Source organism: Pelodiscus sinensis, chromosome 18, assembly GCF_049634645.1.
Source record: "Pelodiscus sinensis isolate JC-2024 chromosome 18, ASM4963464v1, whole genome shotgun sequence".
NCBI classification, from domain to species: Eukaryota; Metazoa; Chordata; order Testudines; family Trionychidae; genus Pelodiscus; species Pelodiscus sinensis.
Window position 1 is genome coordinate 33,236,634 of NC_134728.1, and position 16,578 is coordinate 33,253,211.

The 16,578-nt window shown below is 57.1% G+C and overlaps 2 protein-coding genes across 2 annotated transcripts in view; one reads left to right on the top strand and one right to left on the bottom strand.

Moving 5' to 3' along the window:
• Nucleotides 1-643, top strand: part of MYH7B (myosin heavy chain 7B) — a 46,722-nt gene extending 46,079 nt beyond the window's left edge. Inside the window, exons 41-43 of the mRNA XM_075901490.1 lie at nt 15-110; nt 273-410; nt 543-643. Coding sequence (XP_075757605.1) covers nt 15-110; nt 273-410; nt 543-554 — 246 coding nt within the window. The 3' untranslated portion in view covers nt 555-643. The remainder of the gene's footprint in view (nt 1-14; nt 111-272; nt 411-542) is intronic.
• Nucleotides 644-3,427: 2,784 nt separating this feature from the next.
• The window catches only part of TRPC4AP (transient receptor potential cation channel subfamily C member 4 associated protein), a 51,600-nt gene continuing 38,449 nt past the window's right edge, over nt 3,428-16,578 (bottom strand). The window contains exons 10-19 of the mRNA XM_075901491.1: nt 14,489-14,620; nt 13,999-14,057; nt 10,497-10,598; nt 8,287-8,370; nt 7,892-7,982; nt 6,961-7,101; nt 6,253-6,361; nt 5,783-5,895; nt 5,436-5,642; nt 3,428-4,176 (exon numbers count right to left, since the gene is read on the bottom strand). Of these exons, the coding sequence (XP_075757606.1) occupies nt 4,039-4,176; nt 5,436-5,642; nt 5,783-5,895; nt 6,253-6,361; nt 6,961-7,101; nt 7,892-7,982; nt 8,287-8,370; nt 10,497-10,598; nt 13,999-14,057; nt 14,489-14,620 (1,176 nt within the window). The 3' untranslated portion in view covers nt 3,428-4,038. The remainder of the gene's footprint in view (nt 4,177-5,435; nt 5,643-5,782; nt 5,896-6,252; nt 6,362-6,960; nt 7,102-7,891; nt 7,983-8,286; nt 8,371-10,496; nt 10,599-13,998; nt 14,058-14,488; nt 14,621-16,578) is intronic.

Consider the following 16,578-nt stretch of genomic DNA (forward strand, 5'->3'; position numbering starts at 1 on the left):
GCGGGCTCTTGCAGACGGAGGAGGACAGGAAGAACCTGGCGCGGATGCAGGACCTGATTGACAAACTGCAGAACAAGGTCAAGAGCTACAAGCGCCAGTTCGAGGAGGCGGTAAGTGCCAGGCCCAGCCCGCCCCAGGGCGAGCCCCTGCGGCTGGGAGGGGGACCCTTCGCCCCGGCCCAGCCGGGCAGAGGAGGGGCGGTGCTGCCCAGAAGTGCCGGGCAGGTTGGGGCCCCGGAGCCCTGCCCTCACCCCCTGCTCTGCCGGGCACAGGAGCAGCAGGCCAACTCCAACCTGGTGAAGTACCGCAAGGTGCAGCACGAGCTGGACGACGCCGAGGAGCGAGCCGACATCGCCGAGACCCAGGTCAACAAGCTGCGCGTCCGCACCAGGGACGTCATCACCTCCAAGGTAGGGAAGGGGAGCCAGGAGCCGGCCCGGGTTTGCACCAGCCCCTGGGGCTGTGGCTATGGCTATGGAACGGGCCAAGGGGCCGCCCCTGCAAGCCCGGGGCCTGAGTCCACGTTTCTGTTCTGTTGGCAGCACGAGGAGTAGGAGCCACGGCGCCCGCCTGCGGGTCTCGAGCAACCGGTTGCAACAGCCGCTGCCCGCCTGTCCCGAGGAATAAACGCAGCTTCCCACGAGCCCGGCTCCCTGCTGTCTGTGGGCGGGGGGGCAGCCCCGGGCCTGTGCGCTGGGCTGAGACCTCGGGGCCTTGAGGGCCGCGGCTGTGCAGGGAGCAGCCCGCCAGGCGCCCGGGGGGACAGGACCCAGAGGCCATGGCACTAGCCCTGCCCGCCAGCCAGGAAGCCCCAGGCCCAGGCCCCCAGGGGAAGGGAGCCAAGCTCGCAGGCGGCACTGGCTCCCTGGCATGGCGCTTCAGCCTGGGTCCTGCGGGACACGAGCCGGGAGGGGCCAGTCGGGCTAGTCCAGCAGCCGCCATTGCTGGAAAAAGCTCGTTACCTGCCCCAGGGCGGCGGCGGGACACAAGGGCAGCGCCCGGCCCAGCGCCCTCATCTCTGAACCATCTGAGCCACGGTCCCAGCCGAGTGCTTCTTGCAGCACGGCCTGGCCCGGGGCGAGGGGAGGCTGCCGACCCCGGCTCAGGGGAAGGCGGCTGAGGGCCCTGGGCTGCCATTCCAGCCCGATCAGCGGTGGCCGGCAAAGCTGCTCCAGGAGCGGGGAGACGCAGAACTGGGGCTGTGGGGACAAGCCAGCGGAAGGCCCGGCTGTGCCGCAGTAACGCACCTGCTGCTGGCCTGGCGGTGCCACAAACTGCAGGGGAGACCGCTGGGTTGGGGCTGGATCCTGGGGAGCCTCCCACAGCTTGGGCCCAGCCGGGGACAGGCCAGCCACGGGCATGGCGCTGCAGCGTGGACACGGCCCCCACCACAGTAAAACCTGGGAGGAACCACAGCAAGAGGGAAGAGCCCTGCCAGGCTCAGCCGGGACCAGCCCCCCGCCCCGGCCCACCTGGCCACTGCCACAGGAACCTTCCCACGTCCTGCCTCCTGCTCTCAGCTGAGGGCTTTCCGGGCTCGCCAGCCTGGGCCTGTCTGTGCCAGCAGCGGGCAGCCCCACGGTGCTCTCCGCACACCGCCCGACCCAGCAGCTCAAGCGCTCACCTGCCAGCCAGGGCCAGGGCCTGAGCGAGGGAACGCCAGGCAGCCCGGCCCGGCCAGCGGCGTGGGAGAGGGGCGCAGCCAGGCAGGGCCTCTGAAGACAGACACCGCTCCACCCAGCTTTTAAAATAGAGTCTTTAATTGCTTCCATGGACACACGTTCGCAGTTAGTCGTGGGCAAGAGCAGCAGCACACCCTCAGCAAAGCCTCTGGGAGAGCACCGAGCCAGAAACGTTGCATCCCGGACACTGCTCCAGCCACAGCAGCAAGCCCTGTGGTCCCTCAGGCCGGCCCGGCGAGGCACGTCAATCGGAGCGCCCCTCAGCCAGGATCAGGGCCGGGTCGGCCCTGGCCCCTGCAGGGTGGGGCTCCCCGAGCAGCTAATGCCAACGGAGTCCCTGGAAGCCAAGGGCGCGAGCTTTCACCCCAACCTACTCAGTCGTGTTAGAAACTCGGCTCACGGAGGGTCCTCTGCCCCGTCACAGCTCGGAGCCACCCCTCGGGGCGGGCGGGGGGATTGCTTCCGTGCACCTGCCCCAAGCCCCCCAGATCAGTCCGAGCCAGGTGATGAACGAGTCCTGGCTCCACAAGTCAGACCCTGGAGCTGCCTGCAGGCCTGACCGCCCAAGGCACTCGAAGAAAGGGCGTCTGAGGCACTGGCCCGCGACAGAAGAGGGGCGCCAGGAGGGGCGCACAGCCTGGCCCCACCCCTCCTAGACAGAGTGCCGAGGGCCGGTCCTCTGCAGACGCACAGCAGCCGTTCGTTAGCGGAAGCAAGTTAGCGAGATGCCAGCAAGGGCTCTCTTGTAACCTTCGCCTTCTAGGCCCAGGCCTGGATTTGCAAGGGCCCGCCTAGGAGAGCTCCGAGCAGGCAGGGGCGCAAAGCAGCCCAACGGCAGAAGAGGGCCCTTGCTGCGAGGAAAGGTGGCTGGAGAGCTGAGGCGGCCGCCGGGCGGCCTGGCTTGGGAGGAGAGGCATCGCCTGGAGCTGCGGGTTAAGTGTCTCCCTCAGGCCAGGCTGTCCAAGTCCCTGGCTGGCTCAGCTGGGCACTCGACAGTCCCCTGCTCCTGACTGGGAGCTGTCAGGCTGCCCATGAACAGCACGGGGGGGGGGGGGGGGGGGAGTGGGATGGCCCTGTCCAAGCCAAGCCCAGCCCGCACATGGCAGCAGCAGGCCAGTTCCCCCAAGGCCAGGGCCTGGACCTCGCAGGGTTATTCCTTCGGCTGGCAAGGCTCCACCAGCACCGTGCGTCTGGCCCCTGGAGCTGCCCTGCCCTCCCCTCCGGCGGCAGACGGGATCTTGGGGGAGGTGCTGGCCCGGGGTCAGAAATACCCTCACTGGCTCTCGCGGCAACGAGCCGCTCCCAACGCACACGTGCCGTCTGGGGGGAGGAGGAATCCGGCCCCAGGGCGCCCGCGAGATGCAGGAGCTTTGCGGTGAACGCGGGAGCTCCACCAGGCTCCAGCGCCGCACCGACTCACTCCACTCATGGGCCACGCGGCACGCGGCCCTCCCGCGACCTGCTCGGGCCCGCTGGGAAAGGCAGGCTCGGCGAGGCAGCAGAGTTCTGCCACACGGGGGTTTTAAAGTGACTTGGACCAAAGGTGGGTCTGTCCCCAGCGCCTCGGCCAGTCAATACCGCACCTGGAACGCACCGTTGTGTTCACAGCAAGCTCAGCCCGCCCTAGGCTTCCAGGCACACGCGTCAGCGCTCGCCGGGCAGCGTGGGGAACCCCACAGCAAACGCCAGGCTCCAAGCTTTAAACTGCCTTGAGATTAGTGACCCAAGAAGGGACAAGCCACGGGTTTAAAAATCAGTCCATTTAATGTTAATGCCTGGGCCAACCGAGCCCTGGCTGTGATTTCAGCCCCTGCCCGCTCCTGCGCTCGGCTCGGCAGCCCTGCGGGACACTCCCGGCAGGAGAGCGCCACCGGAGAGCAGGAGCAGAGACCCCGCCCCAGCGCAGACGGGGGCACACCGATTTAGCGCCAAACAATCCAAACAGGGATGGGACAGGGTGGCCAGAGCTACCGCAGCCAGGCATTCCAAGCGCGCACCCAGCCCAGCCCCGCAAAGCGCGCTCCCGGCCTGCACCGTGCTGTGGACAGCCTGGGGCCTTGCTTCATTCGAGTGGCCAGAGAAGCCGCAGCTCCTGTGGCCAAGGGAGAAGGCGTGGCTAGCACACTGCACGGGGGCGGGGTTCGCAGGTGATTAGTTGTATCCCGAGATGCTTGGAAGATCCATCCCTGAACAGGCCCAGAGAGCTTCCAAAGAAAGTCCTTTCCTGCAGGAGCCGCGGCGGGGGAAGGGTCTTAAAGCACTAACATCCATGGTTCCAAGCTGGTGCACACACGATGCAGCGTATCCCTGAAAATCCACCATCTGCCAGACACTCCGTTGGAGCCAGCCTGGGGAATCACTCCTCCACGAAGTCTCTGTCGATGTCCATATACGCCTCCTCAATGTAGCTAACTATGGCCCAGGGGGACGTCCGGTCGGGGCTGAGCAGTAGAGAGACAGTCTCTTTCCAGTAGGTAAAACTAATACAGGAGCTCTGAGGGGGAAGAGAGTCCAGTCAGGTGACAGGCTGCAAATATCCCTGATGCTCGTTAGCGTGAGCCTGAGCTGCCCCCAGATACGAGCTGGTCTCCCTCCCCGAGCACCAGGCAGAGAAACCCAAAGGCCCACGCGGTCACCCGCTCGCCAGGACACTGCGTGGGGCGGGGCTGGCCCTAAGGGAATCATGGGTACCCAACCCCTGGATCAGAGGCAGCAGTGCAGGGTGGCAGGCAGGAGCAGACTGGCTCTGATACAGAGGCAACAGCAGCCCCTGTCCATGAGGGAGAGGCGCTCCCCACAGGCTGCAAGGTGGGGGGGAGGAGAGAGTGTGGTTAGTAGGATTAACCGACAAGCCCAGGGTGATGGGTGAAATCGATGACACGGTAACATCCCCAGCCTGGGTTAGATGCTGCAGAGGATGTTTGCTTGCTAAGTTTCCCAGCCGATTTTACACGGAGACATTTCTATGGGCCTTGGGTTGGGTCAAAGCCGATCACGGTGAACGCTCCATTTCCAACCTGCTGCCCGCTCTAGCACAGAGGAATTCTGCTCAGCATTTGATCCAATGCAGACAGGCATGTCGGTCAGTAAAGCTACCGAGGGGCTATTGCCCCACCCATGCTACTCCCACCATGGAGCAGAGGACAAGTCCGCGGTTTGCACCAGGGAGCGGGCCCTGGCTGGAGAGAGACAACGGGGCAAGGAAGGGTTCCACTGGACTCCTGATCCCTTAAGACTAAGCCGTGGGAGAGGAGCACCATTTCCTGCTGGCGTGAGCCGAACCCCGAGGTGCTGCCACGCTAGAGGGGCGAAGCGAGCGAACGAGCAGGAAGTGCTGTGGCGGAGAGGAAGCTGGAGAGCTGTATGTGAAAGGCGTGGCTATCCGGGGGGCAGACGGGGGCGTTAGCACAAGTCAGGGGAAAGCTTCCTGATCTGGCGCCGGGGCAGAATAGCCCCTCACCCTCCTCGCCCCCAAGGAAGGGGAACAAGCCCATTGCTTGGGACGCTGACAAGGAGACTTGCCAAGTTCCAGGGAACAATTCTGCACCGACTCCTCAGGACCCTGCCTAAGGCCTTTGCCCCCCGAGCCGGTCCCAGGGCAGACCGGATTCCAGCCCGACAGCTGCCTCCCGCTCCCGAGTGGGTGACCTGGCACGGGATTGCCGAGACAGCACAAGCACTTTAGGGACACTCCCTTGGGAGGCAGGGACACTAGCAGACCCGGTCTCCCAGGGCAGTGGAGACTCCACCTACGTTTTCTAAGCAGGTGCTGTCCTTGTCCTTGTTGAGGTAATGCTGCTGCCAGAAGCGCAGGAGACTATGGAAGTTGTTGAGGATGAAGCCGGGGTACTTTTGGGTGTATTCCATCTCTTGCAGCGTGTGCAGGTAGAAGGGGAGCTTGTCTTTCCGCCGGGCCAGCATTAGGATAACTAGGCTTGTGTTCAAACAACTGACGTTCTCCTAGAAGGCAGGAGAAACGGAGAATCAAGGTGCAGCGTACTGGCGAGATCAAGCATTCCAGTGATCAGAGAATTAGCTTGGGAGAAATGCTCCTAGCACCCGCTCGGCCGCAGCAATGCTATCGCCGTGCCAGCTCTTACCTGCGTGAGCGTCTGGACATGAATGATGTTGATGAGGCGGAAGAGGAAGGACATTCTCATGGTCATCTGAGACATGTACGACAGCAGGCGGCACTCCGACAAGACTTCGGCGACTGTGGGGCCAGAACCAGAGCATTAGCTTTGCAGAGTTTCGATACACAGGAATGCAAGTGTGGATGGAAGGGCCGGGCAGCAGTGTCTGAACCCGCGCCTGACAAGGCCCTGTGCTCAGAGCTGCAGGCAGGCTGGGCGTCCCTCAGAACAGACGGGGACACTTGGCTTGGAGGAGACGGCTGTGTGGGGTCAGACGGGGCTGGCACAGAGCTCTGTTACTGCGAGGGGTCTGCTGCTGAAGGCTCCCCCCTCCCCGGCAAGGTGGCAGCGCAGCAGAGAGCTGGTGCTCACAGGATGCACACGGGCCAAGTCACATGAGACACAACCTCTCCCAGAACTGCCAAGTCTTCCCTTACCTTTAATATCAGACAGGTTCTCAAATCGGTCCAGAGACAAGGTAATGCAGCGAACCAGCATGTTTGAGTCAACCAGTGAACTGTTGATCTGGTTCAAAAAGATCTGAAACTGAAGACAGCCATTTTAGAGCTAGGTTTGCCAGTGACATGAGAGGCGGGCGCTGGAGGAGCAGTTTCACACGTGCGGAGAATGCTGAATGCAGTAACAAGCGGCATTACATGGCAGGAACAGCTATTCGGACTCTGGTGTCGAGGACAAGCGGACTCTGGTGTCGAGGACCAGCCTCCAGCCCCCGGCTTACAGCGAAGCCTTTCACACTCTGTGCATCCAGCGTGCAGCTCCCCCAACAGTCCCTCCGAGTACAGCGCCCCGACCACTCCAGGGCCCATGTACCCGAAGCCCATGGCCGACACCCCTCCCTGTCACAGCCGGAGCGCTCCAGGCAATGGGACGCTTGCCCAGGAAGGGATACGAAGATGCACAAACTGGTCTTTTGAATATCCCGGGACCACCGCCCCTGGGCGTTCCCGCCCAGCCGGGTAGAGCCAGATGGGCTGCCAGGCAGGCCCCACGCAAGCAGCAAGGTGTCTGAGCCCCTCCCGCCACACCAAACCATCCCTCAGAGACGGAAAGGGGCAATTAACTCAGCTCAGCACAGCACTGCACCTGGCACAGAGCAGGGAGGCTGGCTTCCCGAGGACACTCACCTTCTCGTCCGTGTTGATGTATTTGTTGAACCTCTTGAAAGCGTCAATGTTGAATTTCATCAGTTCTCCCAGAAGGTCGAAGTAACTCTGAAGCACATCGCGGGACTTGCACTCGCTGTCAACAATGCAGTAGAGAATATGCTGGCGAGAAAGGAAAGGGGGTTACCGCCACATCGTAGCCTACGTCAGCAGAACGCAGATTCGAATGCTTGCGACCCAGCTACTGCTTCCGAGTGACACGCGAGTACACTTTCTGGAGGAGGTGAATCAGGTGATTTTCCCCTGTAGGACCCACAAACGGAGCAGCTAAGATCTCCTTGTCTATGCTACCCCCCCGCCACCCATCTAATCTACATGACTCCAGCCTAGCTGAAGTTGACGTACTCACCGCTACGTCGTCTGCGCTGTAAGGTCTTCCGCTCTCCCATCGACACCTGCTACTCACCAGGGTGAGCATAGTAGCCAGGGTCAATGGGCGAGCACGTGGAGATCGATTTATTGCATCCAAGCAAACATGATAAATCGACGACCGGTGGATCGATTGCTGCAGCATCGATCCCGGTGCAGTGGAGACAAGCCCTCAGGTAGAAACAAGTCACCTAGAATCTGCATACTGTAAGGACCTGCACCGATTCCCTGGTTCGGAGTGAGCCCAACCTTAACTCTGATCACCTACAACCGTTCAGATGCCTAGAATCACAGATCTACCAGATGTGACCACCCCTTAAAAAGTTGATTTTGTTGAAAACAAAGCTACACCTCTCAAAAGTGTCGCACTAGGTGTAAGAGCTGCCTATTACTGCAGTGAATTCCAGCTCTCCTTTCTTAAGGTGCCTGAATTTTCTTAAAATTAAATCCACCCATTTCCATGGAGATACCAGCTAAGTTCGTTCCAGTGTACGTAGGCCAGAGCAGACATCTAGGGGGTTACCTCCAAGAGCCCTCTCTTTAGCAGGAACATCTGGTCTGCATAGGAAGTGGCACCTCGGAGAAAGCTTTCAACTGCTCTTGCTTGCCAAAACCTGAAACAAATACAAATGGAGTTTTCCCCAGGAGCCTTGTTGAACTAGTAAAGATCAATTTAGCACGCACATTTCAGGCTGAACGAGGCCTCCCTGGCCATTTCGTTCCAGCACACAAGTGAAAAGGGGCAAACTGATTCCACTGAAGAGTCACTTCCACGCACTACACCTGAGAAGCCGGATCGGCCCTTGCAAGTCTTCTCCCCACGGATAATACAATACGGCAGCTGTCACAAGCACTGATCACTAGCAAGTCTTGCCAGTCCCGCAAAGAGCCACGTACCCCAGGGTAAATGGAACCCACCTGAACGAGGACTCGGCCGGTTCCTTCTTCATGACCTGCAGCAGCCTGGTTAGCAGCCCCCTTTTCCCGTCGCAGACCAGACTTCTAAAGGACGCAGGAAAAAGACTGGAAATATTTCAAATGGCAACGAAACAGGAGTGCTCAGAAGGAGCAGCAGGCCTGACGGTTCTGCGTGAGAACGGGACGGGGGAGGGAGAGTTTGGTTCGACAAGCACAGTGTCTCTACTGGACTCAGAGCCAGGCAGAGCCAAGTGAGCTCGTCCCCACAGGAAAGCCTGCCCAGCTCATCGCGCCTGACCCAACCAGACAGCGGCATCGCCGGGAAAGGCAGAAGTGGCGCCTGAGCCACGAACAGAATTTGCAGGCACAGGGTGAGACGAGCTAGGGAGGGACATGGTGGTTCAAGGAGGCGGCAGCGGCTGCAGCCTGGAGCCCGCAGAGCAGAACTCTGCACAAGGGTGGGCGCCGGCCTAGGACAGCTCACCAGCGCCGTCGGCAAACGGGACGTCCCCTGCGGCGTACACAGGCTGGACGAGGCCGCCTCCCCCGCCCCTCCTAGCGGCCACGCCACGCAGGGCAGCGCCTCCCTCCGCACGGCCGCCTCCCCCGCCCCCTCCTAGCGGCCACGCCACGCAGGGCAGCGCCTCCCTCCGCACGGCCGCCTCCCCCGCCCCCTCCTAGCGGCCACGCCACGCAGGGCAGCGCCTCCCTCCGCACGGCCGCCTCCCCCGCCCCCTCCTAGCGGCCACGCCGCGCAGGGCAGCGCCTCCCTCCGCACGGCCGCCTCCCCCGCCCCCTCCTAGCGGCCACGCCGCGCAGGGCAGCGCCTCCCTCCGCACGGCCGCCTCCCCCGCCCCCTCCTAGCGGCCACGCCGCGCAGGGCAGCGCCTCCCTCCGCACGGCCGCCTCCCCCGCCCCCTCCTAGCGGCCACGCCACGCAGGGCAGCGCCTCCCTCCGCACGGCCGCCTCCCCCGCCCCCTCCTAGCGGCCACGCCACGCAGGGCAGCGCCTCCCTCCGCACGGCCGCCTCCCCCGCCCCCTCCTAGCGGCCACGCCACGCAGGGCAGCGCCTCCCTCCGCACGGCCGCCTCCCCCGCCCCCTCCTAGCGGCCACGCCACGCAGGGCAGCGCCTCCCTCCGCACGGCCGCCTCCCCCGCCCCCTCCTAGCGGCCACGCCGCGCAGGGCAGCGCCTCCCTCCGCACGGCCGCCTCCCCCGCCCCCTCCTAGCGGCCACGCCACGCAGGGCAGCGTCTCCCTCTGCACGGCTGACGCAGGACAAGCAGGGTAGCCGCGCCCAGGAGGAGAGGGCTCGGTCGCCGGGGTGGGGATCTCTCAACAGGGCAGCTAAGAAGGAAGCTGGCAAAGAACTGGGGAATCCCACCGCGCCAGAGACCCCTCCCGAGTCAAGGCACCGCTGCGCTCACACCAGCTTTCTGGTCGGAGCCATTGGCGCTTTGGTCTGCTGTCGCCGGAGCCCTGCAGAGGGAAGAGCTGGGTTCTTGTGTCTCGCACACGAGTGGGGCCGTGTGCCAGGGCTGGTCTCCAGAGGTCACACGGATCAGACACCTTCGTGGGGCCACTCCAAAGGGTTTACACACGTTAGGGCAGGGTGGCCGAACTGGATCAGCAGCCGCCCCCACGCCCCTTTAGCAGGTGCTCACATCTGTTCACTGCAGTGACTCAGAAGCCAGCTGGGGTCATGTGGGACTGAGGCCAGGCCTACAGCCCAACCGCAAAATAGCACTGGGGGCTAGTCCTGAGCTAGGGGGGCTGCAGTTCACTTCCCACAGCCACTGGCAGGCTGGCGGTCAGAAAGGCCAGGGCCCCTGCTCAGCAGCACAGAGCGTGGGGAGCACGGCCACACGCTGGAATCCGGTGCCACCGTCCCCGCCACCGGAGTCGTTGCTATGAACACAGCGCAGCCGGTCGGGATCTGCACCTAGCGATGCAACGGCCCTACAGAGCACGGCTATTTGATACGGACGTGCCTAGCTTCTTCCACGTGACATGAAAACACATCTCTTGGCGTGCCCATCGTTTCCCAGTGCTTATGCTAATGCACCTTCTTGCGGACGTTAAGGGAACGAGGCTTCGCGAAGGATTTCAGACGCAGATCGACAAAACCTCTAGTGCGAGCACGCACCGAACTTCTCAGCGTTTAAGGAAGCTTAAACTAGCAGGCTGCAAAAACTACAGCCGCCCCCTACCTGTCTGTGTTGACAACTGCATCTACTTCCGGGATGTTGGCTTTGAGGGAGATTGCACTCAGTTCGTTAAGCTCTTGGCTGTTTAACAGAAGATACTTGTTCCTGAAAGTTATGGAGAGGAAAAAGGAGAATGAAGCGAGCACATCCACGTGTCTCCTTAATTCATGGTGTGTGTAGTGCTGCTAGAGCAGCACGTGTATCTAGCAATCACTGCCTCCAAGCCAAACAAGATAATGTGGCTAAGTTACCTGTGAAACTGGAAATATGGGAACAGACGTTTATTTAGGCAGCCTGCTAACAGGTGGCTATCCTGCTTATGAGTGCATGCTGTCTCACATCGTCAGTCCTCCCAAAGTTCAGTCCCTGCCACTAATCATTAAAAAAAAGCAGTGCTAAGCTTCTTACGCTTGTCTCCATTATACCATAGTCACCCAAAAGCACATTTGAGATGCAACACAAGGGTGCCCTTTCAGCTTACAAGAGGCATTTTTAGCAGCTTACAACAGATAAAGTAGCAATGACACTAACTTTCAAAAATAGTCTAAGACTTTATACAATCCCTCAAAAAGCTGCCTATGAATAGTAGCCCAAACATATGAACCAGTAACATTAAATTGTATAAAACACTCAACTTTTCCAGTACTTGGTCACAGTTTACTTGACTGTTATTCCCCTATTCCTGAAGAGATCTGAAAAATGCCAGGAAATGAACTAGAAAATGGGGATGATATAGCAACGTCAAAAACTCACACAATAAAACGAGCCTAGTAACTACACAAAAGTTTTTCCAGTGTCATTCAAAAAAACCTTAATTTCCCATTTACCATTTTCAAGAGAACAAAAAAAAAAGTCACTCACTATATAATATTCACCGTGAAAGAAAAATATTTTCCATCTAACCAATGCATTGTATGAACTACTCTTTCCAATGCAACAGCCATTTTTGCTGTACGCCATAACTAATTAATTTTTAATCAGACATGGCAGCCTGGCCTTCCTTATCAGCACTGTCTAGCTATTTTCTAGGCCAAACCAATTCCGGCCACCTGCTAGTCAGGGTGGCTTCCAAGACTGCCCAGGCTTTGCTTTCATGGGCTAACAAGCCCTGAGCACTGGTCAGCACTTCTCCCCTAGTTTAAGATGCTGGGCCAAGACCAAGAGAAAAATACAAATTGTTCCTCAGATGCCCTATGGCTTTCAACTCCTTACCCTCCTGATTAGCATCAGCTGGAGATGCCACATGGTACCTGATTCCTTCCAGGTCAATAGGTTTCTGCAATGGAATTCTAACACCTTTCACTATTCCAAAGGGAATTCTTGAAATCCTTAGCCAGTAACAGAAGGGCTCAGGTGAGTCCTCTCCCCCTGCACTAGCTGAGTTTGAGCCCTCTTCAGTTTCTTGCTTTCATCTGCTTTTCTGGTAACTCCAGTTTATCAGTCATTTACATGCCTTAACACAGACTTTACTTGCCTATTATTTAATGTTAATAACCCATTCTCTTAACATTTCTGCTCTAGATTCCACACTTTCCATTTCGTTTCAGCCGATTCCAATCTTCATGAGCTAAAGAGATTCAACTTATTATTTTTCAGAGGGTTTGCCGGGTTAGTCCAACTTCAAAAACAAGTAGTCCTGTGGCACCGCAGAGACTAACAAATATACTAGGCAATGAGCTTACATGGGTAAAACCCACTTCATCAGAGGTGTTGGAGTGGAAATCCAGACTCCAGGTGTGAGAGACCAGTGTTAATGAAGCTAGCTAAGTCAGGCTGGAAGTGTCCCATCCGTACCATTTGATGTGGAAATGCAAATATCAAAAGCAGAGAAAATAAACGCAATACAAAGGCATATGTGAGAACACACTTGAAACACTCACCAATCACCTCCCGCCCACAACAGAAGCACTAATCCAGGAACCTGTCCTTGCAACAAACCCTGTTGCCAACTCTGTTTACACATGTACCCCAATGACACCATCATGGATCTAACCACACCAGCCGTATCAAAGGCTTGTTCTTCTGCACATTTACTACTGTGATCTATGCAATGATGTGCCAACAATGCCCCTCTGCCATGTACACTGGACAAACTGGACAGTCTCTACGCAAAAGAACAAACGGACACAGTCAGACCTCAAGAATGGTAACATGCAAAAGGCAGCGGGAGAACACTGTAGCCTCCCTGGACAGTTACAGACTTAAAGCTGCCACCCTCAAGCAAAACAACCTCAAAACCAGGCTGCTACGTGAAACTTCTGAGTTGGAACACACATGCAAATTTGACACCATTGGAATAGGTCTGAATAGGAACTGGGAATGGCTCATTACAATTTTCTACTTTTGGTTTCTCATCACCTTCTCCACATCCACCTGGATTGAATTAGTTCACGTAACACTCCCATCTCTGTATCCTTACCTTCCATTTCCTTTTCTTTCCCTTCATGCATCTGATGAAGAGAGTTGCAACTCAGGAAAGCTTATGCCACAATATAACTGATAGTCTTTAAAGTGCCACTGGACTCCTTGTATTTTCTTGAATTAGTTTTCTCCATGTGGGCCTTTCCTGCACATTATAAAGTATCTATATTTGTGGGTCTGATAATGCCAGGAAGCTACATAGCATGTCCCATAATTATGGGGACAAATTCAGGTTGGAGCCCCAAGGACCCATTTTGAAAACGTACAAGTGCCTTTTGCTAGATCTGACAATCCAGAGAAATGTCCTACTTCGTTAGTCACGTAGGGCGGTTATGGAACGGGAGCACTGGCATCACAGATAACGCCTATGGTCAGACAAAGAAATGCCACAGTGCCAAGGGAAAAGATGAACCATGGAACGTTACCTGCCCCACCAAAGGGGCCGGCCAGCAAAAACAGCAAAACATGGCAAGTCTGGATTTTGCCAGTTACAGCCTAGAGCAAAATACACATTGGCAAGATGTGTTCCGTCCCTCGAGCTATACCCCGAGACAGATCTGCATCATCTTATCGCTCGCAGAAAACAGCCATGACATGTAGCTGTTCATGTTAGGGATGATCTAAATTGTTGAACACGGTAACCGTGTAGTGCTGAAAGCGTCAGCGGTTTCAGGCGCTGCGGGCTCTGCAGCAGCTTAGCGTTACCCTGCAGAGCCTGCAGCGAAGCCTCCCTGGCCGTGTGTAGCAGATCCCATTAATCGGCAGGCACCAGCGTCAGGGTTAAACGGCTACTCGGCTACGCGCCAACATCCCTAGTTCACGTGGGCCGGGATTTTGCTATTTAAGAAGAGCTGCAACAGAGCCTGCGTGCCACACCACTGCCGGGCTCAATGCTCATTCTGAGGGAGGAGAGCCACCTATGGACTCAAAGGTCCCTTTTACCAACATCCGCAATGGGACATTTCACTACGGCAGTTCTGAGCAGGGATCTAAGTGCATTTGCGGATGCTCAACAGTTTAATTCAAGGGAACAAGAGACGCCACTACACACAATTTACTGTAAGCTTATTTTTCCCATACTTACTCGTGGTGATCACTAAAACTTTGAAGAAGCCTCAAAAACTGTATCTTTAAAGTAATGTCCTACAAGAAAGAAGGTGAACAAGCCCTTTAAAATACGTACAATACATATTGCAGCATCAGCACGAATGAGAAGCAGAGGACAAATAGGTCTCAGGCGAGGGCAGTCAAATCTTTCTAGACTGTAAAAGCATTCACAGCATCCTGAGCGTGACAAGCAATCAGCGCAAGGAAGGAAGAGCCACACTTCACGAGCGCCCCGAAACAGAAGAGAAGGGAGATAGGAGTGCAAGGGGGAGTTTTGGTGTGCAACGCAACATCAAGCTAAAGTTTACCACCTCCCCCAACCCCACAACAAAGCAAAGTTTACTTCAAGTGTGCAGGTAAAGCAATACCTCATCTCTGGTATCAATGGGACCACGGCAACTCCAAGGGACAAGTTTACAACTGTAGCATCTAAATTACCCTGCATGTTGTGAAATTAGGGTACTCACTGGACTACAGTCACAATTTTGATTATGCCCATGCAGAACAAGGGTTGATGCCGAATGCTTCCTCCAGATCAGCTTGTCGAAGAGGTTATTAAGGCCGGGAATCAATTTGAATTCTGCTATCATTTTGTGAACCTGGTCGAGGAAAAAAAAAAAATGTTCAACTTGTCTGGTTGTCTGATGCCTTCCTAAAGGGAAAAAGGCAATTCAGAACAGAGCTGGGCATAGCTCCATGAACTCTGAACAGACACACGGAAATGCTTTACTGAGCATGGGGTTTACTCCCTGCAGAAGACGTGGTAAATCCCAAAGGGAAGACTTCAGCCTCCCCCAAGAATTAATTCTGCCCACTTCCCTTGAACAGAACCACGTGATCCAGTTTCTTGGAGACCACCAAAACTCAGGCTTGAATTTATGAAGGCTCCTCTGAGGAAGGAGTGTATTCCGCAAGAGGCAAGTTAGCCTTCAGTGTGCTAAGGGGCACTCAGCTACTATCTAGTAACTCAGTGCCTGGACCCTCCCGTCTTTCCTGCTGCTCCTACGGCAGAACCCTGCTTCTGGGGGGCCCCTTGAGGCAGCAGTGGAAAGTGCCAAGTGTCCTAGCTGCTGTGGAGAACGCGATCCTGAAGCACTACAGGGAACTGATCAGCAACGCACAAGCAGCGGACTCTGTGGCCAGCAAGGCAGAACGTCCCTGGTCCCTTTCTAACACAGAAAATGCCGATCAGAGGCAGAGCTCCTGGGCCAGCCGTCTGTCACTCCAGCTGCCAGTGAGGCAGGGGAACTGCAGCTGCCTAGAAAAGCCCGTATCTTAGCAGCGAGTGAAAATAGGGTTGTGCCAGGTGTCTCGTGTCCAGTAAAAAAATTCAGAAAATACCAGACCTCTAAAATCCTGGGTGCTTACCGGGTTCCACAGGGGAGCTGTCTGGCCCGGAGCAGGAAGACAAGATGCGGACAGCCACCGGCAGCTTGTTAGGGCCAAAAAGGCCTCAAAAGCATTTTTTAAAGGGGCCACGCTTAAAAATTTTTTTTTTGCTTAACTCAGGGTCCTTTTTTTTGCTCAATAACTTTAGTCTCTCCCCCCCCCCCCCCCAAACAGAATCTTTTCCCTGGTGTTTCATTGGGGGGGGGGGGGGGATTCTGTATTTTTGGTTAAGCCATCTGGCAACCTTAAGTGAGAAAGAGCAGCCAGACTAAGGAGCCTGGGGCTACACACAGGCCCAGGGAAGGAGGGCCGGGGGGCCGCTCTTCCCGTCCTAAGGCTGAGAGCCCAAGCTGTGTATGTGAAGCAGGTGGCGGGAGCGCGCCCTGCAGACATGCACTGTGACTGCAAGCTCCAGGGTCTCCGAGTGGCTGCTAAAAGCAGCAGAGGCAGGAGCAAAGGGGGCCTGCTACAGTCACCACCCCTCGAGCACCCCTCTTAGGCTGCCAAGGCCCAGATGGGGGGTGCCATGTGACACGAGGGCGACAGCCAGTCACGCCGGATACTTGTGCTGCGGGATCCACTCCTCATGAGTGAAGGGAGGGAGAAGGCCAGGGGGTTACGGGAGGCAGGGAGCTTTGTGCCGTCCCGTGAGGTGAGGTGCCATCTAGAGATCTACTCCCAACCTGACTAGGGCAGTCTTGGTTCCCGAGTGCCCTCCCCACCAACGCCAGGCTCCCGGCAGACTCCTACCCTCAACTCCTGCAGACTGCTGGGTGTTTGAGTTACCAAGGATTGTCCACAGAGCAAATGAAGCTCCAGTGAGCATTAAAACAAGGCTGGCAGCTATCCATGGCAGAGGCTATATCATCACTCATTTAAATACAGCAGAGTCGACAAAGCCCATGCGTTCCAGGAAGCAGAACTATTTTCCAGCAGTCCATCTCATTTCACTCATCTTCCTCAAACTGGCCAGCTGTTTAGACCAACTCAAACAGGCCGCGCCGCGTTTTTAATTGGATTCTAGTCAATCATTGCCACAGCTGGCATTCTGTATAGCAACGAAATCCATGGCCTGGGTACTTTCTAACCAGTGACTTCGGTACAGCATCACTACAAAATGTGGAGCGCATGGTGGTGGGTCCAGGTAGGTTTCACCTCGGTCTAGCAG